The 18,352-nt window shown below is 49.2% G+C and overlaps 1 protein-coding gene across 3 annotated transcripts in view; it reads left to right on the top strand.

The window, feature by feature from the left end:
- Positions 1-18,352, top strand: part of GRIK4 (glutamate ionotropic receptor kainate type subunit 4) — a 425,772-nt gene that overhangs the window by 377,661 nt on the left and 29,759 nt on the right. For all 3 annotated transcript variants that reach the window (XM_053900360.1, XM_053900361.1, XM_053900359.1), the window contains 2 exons: positions 2,566-2,679; positions 14,917-15,026. In XM_053900360.1, the coding sequence (XP_053756335.1) occupies positions 2,566-2,679; positions 14,917-15,026 (224 nt within the window). The remainder of the gene's footprint in view (positions 1-2,565; positions 2,680-14,916; positions 15,027-18,352) is intronic.

Below are 18,352 nucleotides of genomic sequence, written 5' to 3'. Positions count from 1 at the left end.
CCAGTGCCGCTGTCATCGGGGGGCTGAGGTTCTGAAAGGCCCCAGCAGCCCTCCAAAGTGTCCCAAATGAAGGTGTTAACAATCTTCTCATCAAACTTCATTTTTTAATCTCAAGGATTGATTCACTTGATAGCAGCAATCAGCGCTCTCTTGGAGAAACGCAGAATGAGCACAATGAGGCATTCACATGTTTATTTTTTATTAAAAATCTCTTACGTCTTCACCCTTGTTTCTTTTATTTAAGCCCGGTCTCGCTTTATAAGGCCCTGAGTTTGTTAACCTACGCCAGGATCACGTGGCTGCTCTGGCAGACGGAACACGGACCAGGAGTGGAGACTCAAGGTTGAAATGCAGAAGAGACTGACCTTTGCCAATGGATTTATCCTTCTTGTACACAAATCTCAGATTCCCTTGTGTGCACAATGAGGGCCAGCGTGTTTATCTCTCTATTTTCTTTGCAGTGATTTAGGAAGAATCATGTACGTGCGTGTGTGTGTGTGTGTGTGTGTGTATGTATGTGTGTGCACTCGTTCAGAACAGCCCGGCCTGTTTGTAGATGGTCGGACACTTCCCTTTCTTATTTCTGTCTACCTCTTCTCCATCAGCTGATCCACCAGAATTAGAAGAAGGAGTTAAGCTGAAATGGAAACCGGTGGAGGCCAGTCTGAGATACACGCCCCGGTTATAAAACATGGCTCTTCAATATTTGTGGTAGTCAGGATCACGTGGGCAACTTGTTACAAATACAGATGCTGGTGACCCACCAGCACAGTCTGATTCAGGGGTCTGGGATGTGACTCAGAAATTTGCATTTTAAGGGCACCTGGGTGGCTCAGTTGGTTAACTATCTGACTTCGACTCAGGTCATGATCTCACGGTTCGTAAGCTCAAGCCCCATGTCAGGCTTTCTGCTGTCAGCACAGAGCCCGCTTCAGATCCTCTGCCCCCTCCCCATCTCTCTCTCAAAAAAAATAAACATTTTAAAAGATCTTTCTGCCCCTCCCTCCCCCTCAAAAATAAACATTAAGAAAATTTAGAAATTCGCATTTTTGTAAGGCCTGCAGGTGATTCTGATGCTGGTGGTCAGAGACTAGATGTGGAGAATCCCTGTTAGAGAATTTCTGGGAAGGGTCCTCGCCCTGTCTTCACCTCACATCCTTGGCTTAAGGATGAGGTCAAGGACATCTAGAGACATGAAGCGACTAGGCTAAGTTAGTTGATGAGGGCAGCACGCAGACCAGAACTGTGTACCAGTTCTGGGCTTGTCCCCTCCATAGCATGTGCAAAGGGAGCCGACCCAATAGGAAGAAATTGAATTTGCTTTGCCACAGGATGGGTTTCAGTTAGGTTCAAGGAAGGACTTTGTGGCCAAGAGGAGCATCGAGGAAGCCTATAGCATCTCCTTACCCAGAGGGCTTGAATTCAGGACAGACTGTTATCCAAATTGGGCACCTGAGGTGCAAGTAGAAGAAAGAAAGAAAGAAAGAAAGAAAGAAAGAAAGAAAGAAAGAAAGAAAGAAAGAAAGAAAGAAAGAAAGAAAGGAAGGAAGGAAGGAAGGAAGGAAGGAAGGAAGGAAGGAAAGAAAGAAAGGAGAAAGAAAGAAAGAAATGAAGGAAGGAAGGAAGAAAGAAAGAGGAAGGAAGGAAGGAAGAAAAAGGAAGGAAGGAAGAAGGAAGGAAGGAAGGAAGAAGAAGGAAGGAAAGGAAGGAAGGAAGGAAGAAAAAGAAAAGGAAGGAAGGAAAGAAGGAAAGAAAGGAAGGAAGGAAGAAAAAGAAAGGAAAGAAAGAAAAGAAAGAAAGAAAGAAAGAAAGAAAGAAAGAAAGAAAGAAAGAAAAAGAAAGAAAAGAAAGGAAGGAAGGAAGGAAGGAAATGTCCTTGGAACAGATTCTGGTGGTTTTGCATGAAGGGCCAGAGACCCTTCTTTTAGTTCTATGGCACCTGAATTTTAACCTTAACAGCAACGTAAGTGGCCAGTGGTCCCGGAGGCCCTGGGTCCAGCCCCAGCTCCGACAAGGACAGACTCTGTGACGTCGGGCCACCAGCTCAATTTGAGCCTCCATGTCCTCACCATGAAATGAGTGGGGTTGCATTAGATTGTTTCTCATTTCCGTGGTTACATCATTTTTGTTTTTCGCTGTAACTGCCTCCCACCACGCATCCTCTACAACCTGGCAACTCTATCAAGTTCTGTTGACAGAGCAAATTAAGAAGTTGAATTTAAAAACTACTTGATGTTGAGAATCCAGCAGCCTATGTGCCAGTTTTCCCTCGCCTAGGGCGTTGCGAGACTATCTCTGAACGGTCTGTAGTGATGCCCCCGGCTTTTTATACTTACTGATGTATTTAGAGGGGTCTGACCTCAAATGACCATGAGCTATAGCTTCAATACCCATGTCCTGTTATGTTCAGGCCTGGGATGTACTGTGACTATCTAGAGTCACTTCCCACACAGAGAAACCAGACCAGAGTGACATCTCCCCAGTAGTGATGACCTCCGGTCACAAGTCCCCATACCTGCATCTAACATGGCCACCCCACTGATGGGCTTTCTCTGTCCCTTTCAGAAAGCAGACCTGGCTGTGGCAGGCCTCACCATTACTGCTGAACGGGAGAAGGTGATTGATTTCTCCAAGCCATTCATGACTCTGGGAATTAGCATTCTTTACCGAGTTCATATGGTAAGAGACTTATTTTATAAGCATTTATGTCATTAAAGTTATTTGCATGCAAACACTGAGTTATATGGTAATAATGAATGACTCACGGAAATATTTAGATTTCAAGACTTAAATGCAAATGAGCTGGGCTATTTTTTCCCCCATCAGCTGCACGGACTTGCAAACAGGAAGAATGGAAAAGTCACACTTGTGGGCTTTCCAGTAAAAATTGCTTCTGCCTCACTGAATAGAGATGACCAAGAGTGATTGCTCATCCCTTGGTGCACAGGGTGTGGGACCACAGAGTGGTCACTCTGCTTCTGCCTAGGGACAGGGTCCCCAGTCCCGATAAGTTATCCCAGCCTTTTCAAGGATCTCACCGACTCCCCGGTGCACCTTGGTTCACGCCAAGCATTGCGTCTGGTGAGGGAATGTGGACTCTTTCCTCTCTGGGTTATCCATACTGGTGAATAGATAACATCGCTTATCTCTGGTCTGTCCCCTCTTCTGCGTCCTCGAAAAAAAAAAGAAAAACAAAAGAAAAGAAAGGCTTCTCTGGTTAGGTTGGCTGGCGCAAGTACAGTGAGCGTCTACAGGAGTTTGCGAAAGCACACCAATGGGCAGCGGAGGACGGGCCTGCCAGGGTACCCTGGCTGTACCCCATCCGCAAAGTGGATAGTTACGTTGCCCGTGCAGAGTTGACTTTCCGTAGTTTTCTTACCGAACCAGAAGAAACTTGTTCTCATCCTTTCATCCAAACTGTCTCTAAGCACACAGCTATTACGTGGATCCCCCCCCAATACTCGAGTCATTATAGGTGTCCAAGGTCACGTTAACATGGTGTCTTCCAGTGTGTTACCTGCCACCACCAAAGCCTGCCCTACAGGGGAGGGATCAAGAGCTCATCCCACGGGCCAGCTGAAGAAGTGACCCTCTGGCTTCTGACTCCTTCCCAGGCCCCAAATCCCAGCCCTGCAGAAAGGGGATTGCCTGTATTCACAGTCCCAGCCTGGGCGCACGGAGCTGGTAGCCGCTACGGCCCATTTCTGCAGGAGGAAAGGTCCCCTCGTCACAGAGCCCATTCAAGCAGCTCGGAAGAGCGCTGTCTCGTGCTGGGCCTCAGCATCCGTCACGATCACGGCCCGTCTTAGGAGAGGAGGCCGATCCTCTGAGAGGGGAGGCAGCATCGAAATCCCAAGCCCTCTAGGCTAAAACAGAAAAAAATGTGAGCAGTTGGTCTCTGTAGACGCTGTCACTGATGTGTGTGTCTTGTGAATTAAGGGGGATTCTGATTCCCCCTCCTCTCTTTCACGACGAAGAGAACTCCGGTTCATGGAGCGCCTCCCATGTGCCAGACACCTGTGATGTTATGGACTCTTGTTATGGGTTGAATTGTATCCCCTCAAAAGACATGTTGAGGTCCTAAGCCCCAGGACCTGTGACTGTGACCTAATTTAGAAACAGGGTCTCTGCAGATACAATCAAGTTAAGATGAGGTCATACTGGATTAGGGTGAGTCCTAATCCAACGAGAGGTGTCTGTATAAAAAGAGAGAAATGGGGACACAGGGGAGAAGACCGTGTGAATTTGGAGACAGGTTGGGATGATGTATCTACAAGCCAAGAAACGCCAAGGACCACCTGAAGCTTCAGGTGACAAGGAGGGAGTCCTCCCCTAACGTCTAAGGGGCGCCTGGGTGGCTCAGTCAGTAGAGCGTCCGACTTCGGCTCAGGTCATGATCTCACAGTTTGTGAGTTCCAGCCCCACGTCGGGCTCTGGGCTGACAGCTCGGAGCCTGGAGCCTGCTTCACTTCTGTGTCTCCCTCTCTCTCTGCCCCTACCCTGCTTGTGCTCTCTGTCTCTCATAAATGAATAAACGTTTAAAAAAATTTTTATAAAGCCTTCAGAGGGAGCACGGCCCCACTGACACCTTGATTTTGAACTTCTAGCCTCCAAACTCTGAGACAATACATTTCTGTTTTTTTTAAGCCACCCAATTTTTGACACTTTGTCATAGCAGGCCCTAGGACACCAGTATACTCGGGTTATTCTTATAATAGTGAAAGAGCAGAGTTCAAACCCAGGAATGGTGTGATTCGAGCTTGCTCTCTCTGTGACACCAGGCTTGCCACCCCCTCATCTGTGTGATCTTTTTTGGATAACGTGTTCTGGAAAACATTCTTGTGTGCCTTCTCTCATTCGGTCCTTCGGACTGTTCTTTGAGAAGAGAGGGAAGGTATTATAATTCCAAAGTGACAGGCGAGGAAGCTAAAGTCACATTTGGAACTAATACAGGGCTGGGCCTGGAAGCCAAGTCTCCTAATTCTGGGGACAGTGTTCTTGTCACACCTGTCACTACTCCCTCAGCTATTGTCCAGCGAGCACAGTCTCTTGAACCCACCCCAATCTTGCTACCGAGCCCTGAGGGAGCATCCCAAAGTAATGGGGACATAGAAGCTTTCTCCACGCCACATTGCTGTGGCCAGGCTGTACAACTAGGCTCTGGCCTTGATCTCTTGATGAATGCCAAGGATTCTAGAGCCTCGCTCATGACCCGATGGACTGTGGGGGTGAAGGCACCTGACACCAAGTATTTCCACTCACTGCCCGGGGACATCTGCTGTTAGGCTGCCCTCACCACCCAGGCCACCACTGCCTGGAATATCAGCTCTGGCCAGAACAAAATTCCCATTCACCAACCCTCTGGACACCCTTAATTGGATTGTTGGCCAAGTGTTTCCTACCACCACAAACCCATGACCGCATTAGTTCTTGGGTTGTGAAGTTTTATGTGTCAGCTTGCCTTGGCTGTGATGCCTAGATTTCTGTGAAGATACTTTGTAGAGGTGATTAACCGCTATCATCAGTAGAGGAGATTACCCTTGCTAAGGTGGGTGGGCCTCATCCAATCAGTTGAAGGCCTTAAGCGCAAAAACAGGTTTCCTGAAGCGGAAGGAATTCTGCCTCAAGACTGTCGCTTAGAAATCCTGCCTGAATTTCCAGCCTGCCCTATATATTTGGGCTTAACTGCTCCCACAATGGCATGAACCAATTCCTTAAAGTAAATCTCTTTACACACACACACACACACACACACACACACACACACACACACACCCTGTTGGTTCTGTCTCTCTGGAGAACCCTAACTGATACGGTTCCCCTTTCTGTTCAGGACCCCTCCCCTTTTCCAGCCTAGTACGCCACATGGCTGCTCAGATCTGATTTATAACGGGGGGCCGAGCTGGGTAAAAACTGAGTATTGGCGTGAACAGCTTACACTAAGCAGAACTGACAGTTTATGCATTCATTCAACAAATATTTATTGAATGCATTCTGTGTGTGAGGCAGTTTGCTCAGAAAGTACCAAAAAGTCAGCTGGGGAGAGAACAATCCTGAATCAATGAAACCAGGGGAGACCTGGTGAGAACAAATTGGAGGTGAACTTGGCCGCATCTGAAACATCTGTACCCTGAACTGGCAGGAACAGCGGATGCCGAAGGATAGCCCAGCCGAGTTCACCACAAAAGCCTAGATCTAAAATTACACAGAGAAGCTATCCTTCATAAAATGGTGTTAACAAAATTAAAGTTGAATACTGAGTATTTATTATTTTGTGAATTTTCTCTAATCGATAGTTACCTGTGAACAACTATATGGTAATTTAATTTCACTTATAATCTATTCATGACCTAGAATCTCTATCTTTATTCTATGTCTGAGGTCACCTGAGTCATGAGTGATTATTACCAAAAAGTGAGCATCTGGCGATAGTCGAACCTGTGTGCAAAGGTTAAAATAATTAACCCGGAGTATAAATGCCGGTTTAGAAAATATCGCAGGACCCTCCAAAAATAATAAGGATGGCAGGAATGTCTGTGAAGTCGAAAGGCAATCAGAAATTATTTGGGAATTTCCGGCAATCTGAGATTATCTAGGGTTTTTCTTGAACATGGGATCACCAAGAGGTAATTATGTGGTCCTCTCCTTCTTCTCACTGTTGGGGTATAACGTCTGTTTCTGCCCAGGCATCTCTAGGACCAAAATCAGAAGAATGTTTCGCTCTCTAGACCACCTACTCGCTGCCGCTCAGAGGCCAGCTGAGCGTTCTGGCTTTGGCATTTGTTGTTGTTGGTCCCTCCCCCGCTTTTGAACACTCTCTCCATTCCTGGGATCCGGGTCACGGTTTCTTCCTGCTGTTCTGATCGTTGCCTCTCCTGCATTTCTGTGGACCCCTCTTTCTCTGTCTGTCTACCCCATGAATGTCCCTGACCCATTTTCCTTCTCACTCTGACAACTCTCTGCTTGGGTAATCTCACCCACTACCAAATCTGTAAATCTGGCCCTGACCACCCCCCTGAATTCTAGGAGCGTATTTTGAACACACAACTAGACATCACCTAGATGTCTCACGGGCCCCTGGGTGTCTCACGGGCACCTCAAAAACAGTGTCAGAGGCTGTATTCAGTCTAGTTCTGCCTGCTTCTCCTCTGTCCCATCTCAGATCATCGCATCTCCGCCCAGTGAGCTGAGCTGCCCTTCACTTCTCTTACCCCTCCACCTTCACTTGGTCAGCTCACCTCCTAAACAGTTCTCAAGTATGCTGTCCATCCCCCAATGACTCCACCTGGTTCAGGCTCTCTCTGTCCCTAACCTGCTGCTCTCTGTCTCTAACCTGCCATTATGGTGGCTTGTGTTCTCCTTGAGGTTAGAGTGTTTCTTATGCAGTACAGTATCTTCATCAAAGGAGCCCAGGGGCGCCTGGGTGGCTCAGTCAGTTAAGTGTCTGACTTTGGCTCAGGTCATGCTCTCGAGGTCCGTGAGTTCGAGCCCCACGTTGGACTCTGTGCTGACAGCTTAGAGCCTGGAGTCTGCTTCAGATTCTGGGTCTCCCTCTCTCTCTGCCTCTCCCCCACTCATGCTCTGTCTCTGTCTCTCTCTGTCAAAAATAAATAAACATTAAAAAAATTTTTTTTAAAGGGGGGTCAAGGGCATTGCCAACATTCACTAAGACACATTGGAGTGAAAGTCCTGGAACCAGATCAAACACGTACGAGCTGCATATCACCCGTGTCTCAGTTTTTTCATCTGCGAAAATGGGTTGTCATGCAAATTTGATGAGGATACAGCAGTACATAAGTCATGCACTTACAGCAGTGCCCGACATATACACAAGAAAGTGTTAGCTGTTACATTTCGTAAATGTATGTGACTTGCTGAGGATTGTAGTTTTTTAGTTTACTGTTATTTTTTTAAATAAATGCAATCGTATCAGCCTCCTACTTCAAATCATTCACTGGCTGCCCATCATTTGCAAGACAAAGTCCATCCTTCTCAGCCTGGAGAATAAAGCTGATCTTTCCTGTTCCGCGCCTCACCGCAGGCATCTGTACCCCATACTGCTCGCCGCTTCACCATCGAGCTGGCCTCTTCCTGTCCCCTACCTGGATTCATGCCCATCTGCTTGCCTCTCAACCATGTAACAGACTCCTCCCTAGCCTTCAATACCCAGCTCAAATGGCACTTGCTTTTCAGTGTGAGTCCCCCGGATGGAGCCGATTGCTTCTTTCCCCGAGCGGCTGCCCCCTGCCCACACCTCTAGCATAGCATTCATATGCTGTGTTGCGCTATTCTTCATCTCTCCTCAAGTGGATCCTAGTGGGAGATACATTGAGGAGAAGGTACCCTCTTGTCAGGCCATACATTTCTATGATCTGATTTTTGGTATGGAAATGTGATCATCCCAAACAGGCAATATTAGCTTCGTGATTATGGAGAGAAGAAAGGCAGGAAGGAAGATGAGGGAAGTACCCTGTGGTCCTGTGGGCAGTGAGCATCACCTTCCTTTGTGGCTCCTGATGGCGCAGGGCAGAGCTCTAGGAGCCTGACTTCCGTTAGGAGGCCTAGTATCCCAAGCAGCAGAACGAATGCCCTAAATAGATTTCTTTTTTTTTTTTTCTTCCTGACCTTGACTCCAGTGGTCTTGAGAACAGGAAGAGATGGGAGGCAGATATCACAGGCATCCTAGGGGCATCTTCTGCTCCAGGCCTACATGGCTACCACCAGGACTCACTTCTCCCTCCCGCCCTGAGCCCGCGTATCCTTCATGCAGCATCGTACCCACCTGACGGGGCATCGGAATCCCTGGCCGGGGCCAGATGATCTCCCAAGCCATACATACAGAGTCCAGCCATTAGAATCTGAGGTGTCCCCTGGTACTCTACGGATGGGAATCAAGTGACAGGACATCTGAAGTTCAAGACTGTCTCGATTTCCTTGGCATATCGGCTCCTTCATTCTTACTGAGAAGTTCTGCATGTAACGGTAGAACCCCTAGGCCATCTGCAGTGCCGGGTTTAATGAAATTGACGCACACCATAAGCTCTCAAAGATCTGTGTGAATGGAGGGGAGAAGAGCCCAGAAAAACGAAAACATTCCTATTTAACATTAGAGCGTCTCATGCAGTTTCTGCTCTCTTTCTGCAGCAGTAATTTGCCTAATGAGGTTTTGCTCAGATTAATATTAAAGTAAGTTTGTATTTCTCAAGCACGCACTGACTGTCGTAGCAAGGCATCATCAGAGCGTGCCGGAAGCCAACCTGAGATTTGACATTTGGCATAGGTAGCCCCCAGATGCATAATTACATTTAAAAAATTCAGAGTTGACATATTCAGCGAGGTTGGGTGTACGTCCAGGATACTTGTGTGTTGACTAACATCTGCCTGGCACCTCTTTATTTATGGAGCTCTTTCGCCTATAGTCTCTGGTTTCATACAGCAATCCCCTGAGGCAGGTAGCGGGATTCCCGTTTTCCACGGAAGGACTCTAAGGCTAGCGGTGGCTAGCGGTGCCATGGAAAGAGGAAAGAGCCCAACGGTGGAAGTTGTATTGAACCAAGTTTCTGGTCTGCAAGTTCATATACTCCCAACTACCCATCTTCATGGTATAGTTGGGTGTATTTCTCTGCGTCAAGGCCTTGTGTCAGCGGAATTTTCAAAATCCTTTCTTTTTCGACTTAGAAAAAGGAGGGAGGCACCTGGGCGGGGGGGCTCAGTTGGTTAAGCGTCTGACTTTGGCTCAGGTCATGATCTCACGGTTCATGGGTTCGAGCCCCATGTGGAGTTCTGTGCTGACAGCTCCGAGCCTGGAGCCTGCTTCGGATTCTGTGTTGCCCTCTCTCTCTGCCCCTTCCCCACTCATGCTCTGTCTCTCTCCCTCTCTCTCTCTCAAAAATAAACGAACATTAAAAAAAAAAAGGGGGGGGGGGTGGTTTGGAAGTTCTCCACGTCCAGTGTGGAGCTCAGTGAGGGGCCTGAGCTCATGACCCTGAGATCAAGAGTCAGACACTTAACCAACTGAGCCACCTAGGCTACCCTCAAAATCCTTTCTAATCTGAGGATACTATCTATACTATGCCATACTATACTCTATCGTACTCTGTTATCCTATATAGTGTCCCAAGCCAGCCAGAGCACCTTGGACTACCTTGAAAACGTAACTTTACTGTTTTCTCCCTGTACTGTCCCGCTCTACCTCTGATCAACAAATGGGAAAGTTTTATACTCTGTTCTTTTCCCTTAACTCCTAGCTAGAGTCTTCTCTGTCAAGAAAAGTAAAAAAAAAAAAAAAAAAAAAAAAAAAAGACAGTAATTAAAAAGTGAGAGAGAAATAAATGCCAACATTAAATTAATGCCCAGCGTTTTCGCTGGATATATTACCCATGTTTTCAAGAAGGTCGGTTTCATTTTGGAAAGACTGCCTAGAAAAATGGAGAACAATGCTAAGTAAACCAGTGAGTCATTTCTAATACTGCTTAATAAGCTGCTGTAAGAAAACAGAAAATGAATCGAGTTCTGTTCCTTAAAGCTAAGCAACATGATAGCCCATATAATGGAAATATGGTTTCCTGAGCATATGATCATTTTAATCTGGGTTACTTATTGAGCGTTCCTATCCCAAGAAGCTCAAGGTGTTTTATCAACATTGCTGTAGTAATTCTCACATTCCCCCTTCATGTTGATTGTTGGGTCCCATCTCCTGGAAGAAGGAAATCGCACCCAGAGATGTTGAGCAGCTTGTGTAGAATCGCTCAGCAAGTCAAGGTCAGTGTCAGGATTAGAACTCAGGTCTCCTCATACTAGACTTCCAATCAGCAGAGTGAAAATAGATAAGCTAGTATGTGGGTTACATAGGCAGCAAACCCACGTGGGTAGGTTTTGTGAGGAGGGATGAATTGCTTGCTTTTTTTTTTTTCTTCTTGGCTTCAGGGGTGGGAAGTGCATGGCAGACCCAACTATGATCAAGGCAGCCCATTGCAGACACACTGAGGAAAGCTGTCCATGGGTTCCCAGGGTGGGACAAGAGGAAATCATCTTCTTCTGCCTCTTCCAGGAGACACGGAGACTTTGTTCTTTTATCGCTTCAGCCCTAAAGAGTTTTTATTGACCGCTGACCACGGCCAGTAGTTGAAAGAAGACTCTGAATATGCTGCCATTTAGTTCTAAAGACTGGCAAAACCACATGGAGGGCATGGGGAGAGCAGAGGGGGCAGGAAGAGAGTCAGCGTCGCTAATTTCTGTGATGTCACCGCTAAGGAAATGGTGACTAGGATACACAGCCCTTCCAGAAACACGGAAGAACCCGCCACACGTCTGACCCACTCCGTGACTTTGGCGGAAAGGCTGAGGCGGAACTGAGTTCCAAAGGTTGGAATCGCTGGCTTCTAAAAGCCATGTTTCCAGAAGAGAGCCTGGTATTGCGCTAATGGCTTCCCTGGAGAGCCCTGGCGAATCCTCACGATTCGTGTATCATAACACACAGGAATGCTAGGAGTTACGGAAAGTGACTGTGGCCACGTAGCGTTCTCCCCCCAAGCATCTTTAGCGTGTGTCTCTACAAGACAGAAAAAGGGATTTCTTGTCCGCTGAGCAAGAATCAATATAAAAAGAAGTTCCATCCTTTGTCACTTACTGCCTCCTCCCTCCCCCTTCCCTCATGGCTACCATTAGAGGGAAGCCAACACGTATGTAGCCCTCACTGTGTGTTAACTCACCTAGCTCTCAAAACCACCCCCTGAGGTAGGTTTTATTGTTACCTTCATGCTACAAAAGAGGAAACGGAGGCCCAGAGAGGTTAAGTCACCTGTCCAGGGTCACTCGATTGTAAGTGGCAAAGCCGGGATTCAGTCCTGGGCAAGCTAGCTCCAGAGTCTGTGTCTCAATTCACTGCCTGTCCTGAGTCACCTGGCTCTGGTGTCCTTACGCATCTGGCTCCGGACCCTGGGAGAGCAGCAGCATTCTGACTATAATTCATTTCTTCTAGTACGCATAGAATTCAGTATCACGCATCAGGTTGTTTTTGTGGATAAGAGGGATTTTCTTTATTTTTAAAATTATTTTTTTAATGTTTTGATTTATTTTTGAGACAGAGAGAGACCAAGCATGAACAGGGGAGGGGCAGAGAGAGAGAGGGAGACACAGAATCTGAAGCAGGCTCCAGGCCCCGAGCTGTCAGCACAGAGCCCGACGCGGGGCTCGAACTCACAGACTGTGAGATCATGACCTGAGCTGAAGTCGGATGCTTAACCGACTGAGCCACCCAGGCGCCCCGATAAGAGAGGGATTTTCAACATGCAAGGGGAGTTTAGGGCCACTTTGCAGGTCCGGTGCTAACATTCAAAGGGCCTTACCATGCTGGGATTGCCATCATTTGGTGACCAGCCCCTTGAATCTTTGCCACCATCAGACAGCATCATGAATGCTGGCGCTGGTGTGGTCTGTCTGAAGTACGGTACAAAAGTCAAGGAACTAGTTAAATTTTGGTGCCATCTGATTTTCAGCTCCGTCCGTGGGGCTTGGCCTGTCCTAGATGGTTGGGGCATAGACTGGATATAATCAGTTATCTGCCTCCAAAGTGGCTATCGTCCCCCAGAAGCAACCGGCCCAACTCGCAGTCAACAGAGACAGGTATAAATCAATACAAATGCCTATCAATATGACAGAGTCAAAATAAATGATGATGGGTATAAATAAATAATGCGTCAGCACACTTTCAGGGGTTGAGATGGAGTAGGTTGGGATCCTGCTGGCATTGGGGAGCAGGCGTGAGATTAATTAGGGAGTTTATTGGAGCAAGTTGCAAAGATAAAGGAGGAAGAGGGAGACGCGGTACAGCTGCCATCTGAACGAAAGAGAAGTGGCATCTCTATGGCGCAGCTTGACGAACGAGCACCGGAGAAATGGAAGGCATCGCCACTGATTTGAGCAAGGCACTTAACCTCCCCGGGTCTCAGTTCTTCCATCTGTCAATAGAGAGGACCGGGTATTGAAATCAAGGGAACATCGCGAAACATTTTGAGTTCTCCAGAAGGAAAGTATCACCATCATATATCTCTGGGTTAAGGAAAAGCTGTTATTCGGAAGAAATGCCTGTGGCGTATAACACCTGATTTGCCCCCAAGCACCAGTAACTCAGATGTCTTTGGGGAAGGAAGTGTTCTGATGCATCCGCATAGGAAAAAAAAAAAAAAAAAAAAACAATAGCAGGTGTTCAGAGCCTGCAAGGAACGTACTTCTCTTTGGCATCACCTAAACAGCTTGGGCTCAGCCCCGACCAAGGCGGTAGACGCCCAGACCCAAATCTCAAATAACTGCCCCCTCCTTGCTCTTTTGGTTGGCGTCAGTCAATCGCAGGAAGTATCAGATGTTCCCTTGCCAGCATGACTGATACATTTCCAGTGGAGCTATGTTTATGTCTTGATCCTCGTTTGTGTGATGTTCTGTGTTTTATAACTTGAGTCTCCAGGAGTTTTTCCCATGACTGTGTGTCATTCCTTATCACCCATAACCAAATATGGCAGCTTTAAATAGTGCTGTCATTTTTCTCGATTCACTCGTTGTGATATAATCAGGTATAGATTTCTGACACTGAGCATCTAATGGGGTTTCAGATTCAGAAAGCAACAATGAAAGATTTTTCCCCCCTGGGTATTTCTCAATTGAGAGACACAGAAGGAAGTAGTCATGAGCGACAGGGCACTAGAATTCATGTCTGTTTGCCCAGAGAAACCGCAGCAGTATGGAAGGACAGAGAGAAAGACGAGCTGGAGAGAGCAGGCCATATGTAGAGGGGGCAACCACCACTGAGCTCCAGCCAGTTGACAAGGTGGGCCCAGTGTTTCTAGAAAGCCCCATTTTGCTGGAAAAAAAACAAAGGAAGAAAAAGCCGGAAACCTGGATTTTTACATGACATCTCCCAATCATGTAATGTTAGCAATGGATACAGAATAGGTAAACATTGCAGGGTAGACAGATTAGGGGAGGGCTGTCTGTGGTAAGTCACCAGTGTGTCACCTTTGATCTAAGGTACCTCCAACCGAGACCAGAGAAAGGTGTGCCCTCGTCCAAGACCACACAGCTGCAGACAGCTCATTCCAGTTTGCTGTCCTCCAGAAAAATGTCTGGGAGCTTGGTGGCCAGGTGTCTGTTCCTGGCTCCATCCGCTGTCTCCTCTGACTCTGGCCAGGCACATCCCTGGGCTGGGGACAGCCCACATTTCCCCACAGCATTACGCTAAGAGCCCTGAGCTGTGTGTCAGAAGGCGTGCATTTGAGACTCCACTCTTCCACTCCTCAGCTGTGTAACCTTGGACACATCTCTTGACTGCCCTTGGCTTTTGGTTTCTTCGCTAGTAAAATGAACATAATAATCTGCCTCATGGCACCGTCCTGAGGTTTACGGGAGAAATCTCACCCGGTGTGAGATCAGCCCGCAAACAAAAACATCAAGGGGCGTGTCACGTTAGCATCCTCATGAGAAAGACGTGAGAGTCCGAGAGGGGTGCTGTTGTACTCCAGCACTGCAGACACCGGTGGCTCTAAGGTGCCCCTGAGCCCGCCATGCCGTCCCCGGGGGCGGGGGCGGGGGCGACACAGGGCAGTATGTAGGGGGCGCTGAGCGCTGTTCCCCTGGCCCAGCACAAAGCCTTCCTCAACCTAGGAAGTGACATGCCTCCAGCTGTTCCTTTGTTTCATCTGCTGAGGTCAGGGCTGAATAGGTCTTGGAGCAGCCCCTCTGCACCTTGGGTCCCAGTGCCATTGAAACCGGTCACCCAGAACCCGACGCAATGCCATCTGGGGCCAGACCCGCACTCCCCATACCCTCCGCCCTGCCCTGCCCTGCCCTGCCCTGCCCTGCCCTGCCCAAGGGCCATCCTGACTGAATGTGTATGGTGAATCTTGGTTTTGTCTCCATTTCCAGGGGCGCAAACCTGGCTATTTCTCCTTCCTGGACCCATTTTCTCCAGGCGTCTGGCTCTTCATGCTTCTAGCCTATCTGGCCGTCAGCTGCGTCCTCTTCCTGGTGGCTCGGTAACGCTCCTCTCCCCGTCCCTGTCCTCACACCGCCACCTCGCGTCCGCTGCGGAGAACTGCATGGGAGGGGTGGGGAGCAGGACACCTTGGCACCACACTGGAGGGGGTAGGAGAGGGACTCAGGACCCCACCTGCCCTCTGCCCTGCTGTCCACCTGGCACTACCCGTTCCCCCACCTACGTGCACATGTTCCCCAAGGTGCATGGTGAAGACAGGTGAGCTTGTCTGAATTTGCTTCTGCATCCCTCCTCTTCCCCTTCCTCTTCCCTCCCATCTCTGAGCCCCCTGCTTGGGGGGGGGGGCTTGGGGAGAGAGAGTGGTGGGGAGGAGGGAGACAGGATTGATCACTATGCATTTGGCTGTCCTGGCATCAGACCTCGCCAGGATCTGCTGCAGAGTGCTAAGTGACAAGAAACAGAGCCTGTGAATCCAGAGTGAGGGGACCAGAGGCCTCGTGGCATGGGCGAAGGAGGAGGTTCCCTCTGGAGAGGGTCTGGCCCATCCCCTAGCCTGGATCTGCCAGTGAAAACACAGCTGCCTTGGTGAATGGGAGCCATGGAGGGTGGTACACGACAGGAGGACGGGTTGGAGAGAGGCATTCGCAAGTTGTGTTGAGTTGAGACAATTGGTCCAGATCAGGGGTTGGCGACAATTAATCCCTCCCCTCTCGCTAGAAATAGAAACTATCCCTGGGCCTCCAGAAGAACCTGAGACCATCCCATGGCTAAGGCCGCCCATGAATGTGCACAGAGAGGGTTGTTTCTCTCTGGGGCTGGGCCGTTGGGTCAGCCTGGGCTTCAGGAGAGCCAGCTTACCTATCTGGAAACAGAACAAGCCCTTGGGGTTCACAGGTCACTCATTCAGAATCCCAGCTCCCTGCTCAGTGCTCAGCTGACCATAGTGGGGGACCAGAAAGGGCTGTTACCCAGGAGCAGAGAACCACAGAATGAGCTTCAAGGGAACTGGCAGTGTCTGTTCCAGCTGCCTCCATAGCAGTCTCCTTTGCCTCGGGGCCACAGTGGCGGGGCCAGATGATTCTAGCGTACGTCCCAACTCTGCCTGGCAGGGTCTTCCCCAAGGGCATGTCTGCTCAGTGGCTCAGGGAGAGCATGTGCTCTCTCCAGTTGGAACACGGAGCCCCAAGGGACAGCGGAGTGCTTAACCCCCAGGGCAGCCCCCAGCCTGCCCAGGGAGTATTCTATCACCCAGCCTCTGCCTCTTCCAGTGGAGATCAAAGCCAAGTTGAGGAAAGTCATCCTGAACCCGTGAGATCCAGCCAGACAGAGGAAGGCCTTGCTTACAAGCCAGTAGTCTTCAAAGGCTGCTGTGTACCACTCATCTACCCCCTTGGGCCTGTAGGCATTGCCACTATCAAGGATCTGTTGTCAGTGACAACGGACGAGACACGCAGGAGGTTGGCACGCTGCGTGACACTTCCTCTCTCCTCTCCACCGCACTGTGTGCTGCAGCTTTTAGGAAGCTGTCTGCCTGAGCCCTGGCTCCACCTCTCTGAAACCCACTCTTGCCCCCTTCGATTGAGCCCCCGCGGGTAGACAGCCACAGCTCTCGAGGGACCCCGAAGGCCCTGGAAATAGTCTTAAGGCTTGGTTCCTAGATATACAGACATACAAACCCGCTTCACCATGCCCACTGCAGCCTAAAGCTTTTCAACCAGCCCCAGGGGCTTCAACAACCCTTCTTCCCTGCCCTAGACGCGGCACGCACACACGCGTACACACACACACACACACACACACTCTCACTCACTACCCCCAGGATCCAGCATTAACAAAAAGATTAACCAAAAAAATGTACTAAAGGTCTGATTATACCACTTTGTGTGTGTGTGTGTGTGTGTGTGTATGTACATGAACATAGGATAGTTTACCGACCTGAGGTAGGTACTGGTTTTCAAATAGGGTTCCATAGGTCAGGAAGGCTCTTGGGAGGCACCAGAGACTCTGGAGGTGAGAAGAAGCCTGAGCTCTGGAGCCTCAACTCCTCTTCATCCAAACCAGTTCCGCTTTTATCTCTTGAGCTACTGTACTGCTGGGTAAGATTTTAGAGGTGAAAAGAAATGTTTGGAAACCACTGATCTAAGGCAGCCGTTCCCAAGCCAGCTGATATCCGAGTCAGACAGGGAGCTTTTAAAAAGTTTGATTCCCAGGTCCCGTCATCTCAGCACCTCTAGGGCCGGGGCCGGGGAATCTGTATTTCTGGAGCTCACTTCCAGTGGCCTGTAGGCTTGGGAACCACCGAGCGCAAGCCAGCTCCGTAGGCCACAGAGAGAAGGAGCACATGTCAGGACGCGGGCCAACGATGACACGCTGGCATCATATTCAGGAACAAGAGGCGGCAGTGGAAATGTGGGCGAGCCACTGTAGAGTGAGTGCCGACGAGGCTGGGGGAGGGACAGGAAGACCAGTGATGCGAATAGTACCCTGTGAGCACACAGTGCCTGCCCTGCTCGGCACATGCCCAGACACATCTCTCTCTTCAGAGCTGGGATGCTTTGCGTGGGCGACCGGCCAGGGCCACTGAGCAGAGGAGGGAAGGCGTGCGTCTGGTGGGCGGGAAGACGGGGTGTTCTGGGCATCAGGGAGGGAAGGTGGGGGCAGGGAGCTTAGAGCAGCCCTTCTCAACCCCGTGTGCCCATCACACTGACCTGGGGGACTTTAAAAATTCCTGATGCTCAGGCTCCACCTGGACAAAGTAAATCAGAACCTCTGGGAGCAGAATCTCGTCTTTGACGTTTCTTTCAACGCCCCCAGGTGAGTCTGAAACAGAAACAGGGTGGAGACCCTCGGCCCAAGGGACGGTCTAGGCCAGTGTTTCTCAGCGTGGTCCCTGGACCAGTGGCATCTACATCACGGAAGAACTTGCATATTCTTAGGCCTCACCCAGACTTACTGAATCAGGAGCATCAGGGGCCCAGCCCAGCAGTCTGTGTTTGTTTGTTTTTGTTTTTAACTTTTTTTTAAATGTTTGTTTATTTCTGAGACAGAGACAGAGCATGAGTGGGGGAGGGGCAAAGAGAGAGGGGGACGCAGAATCCGAAGCAGGCTCCAGGCTCTGAGCTGTCAGCACAGAGCCCGACCCGGGGCTCGAACTCACAGACCACGAGATCATGACCTGAGCCGAAGCCGGACTCTCAACCAACTGAGCCACCCAGGCACCCCATCAGCAGTCTGTGTTTTAACAAGCCTTCTCGGTGATTCCGATGTAGGCTAAAGTTCAAGAACTGCTATTCTAGGCTGAGAGTTTTCTTTTTTTTTTTAATTTTTTTTTTTAACGTTTATTTATTTTTGAGACAGAGAGAGACA

This window comes from Panthera pardus, unplaced genomic scaffold (genome assembly GCF_024362965.1).
Source record: "Panthera pardus isolate Hobbes unplaced genomic scaffold, ASM2436296v1 HiC_scaffold_12, whole genome shotgun sequence".
In the NCBI taxonomy this organism is placed as follows: Eukaryota; Metazoa; Chordata; class Mammalia; order Carnivora; family Felidae; genus Panthera; species Panthera pardus.
Note: the sequence above shows the minus strand (reverse complement) of the source record. Positions and strands in the feature narration are given on the sequence as shown.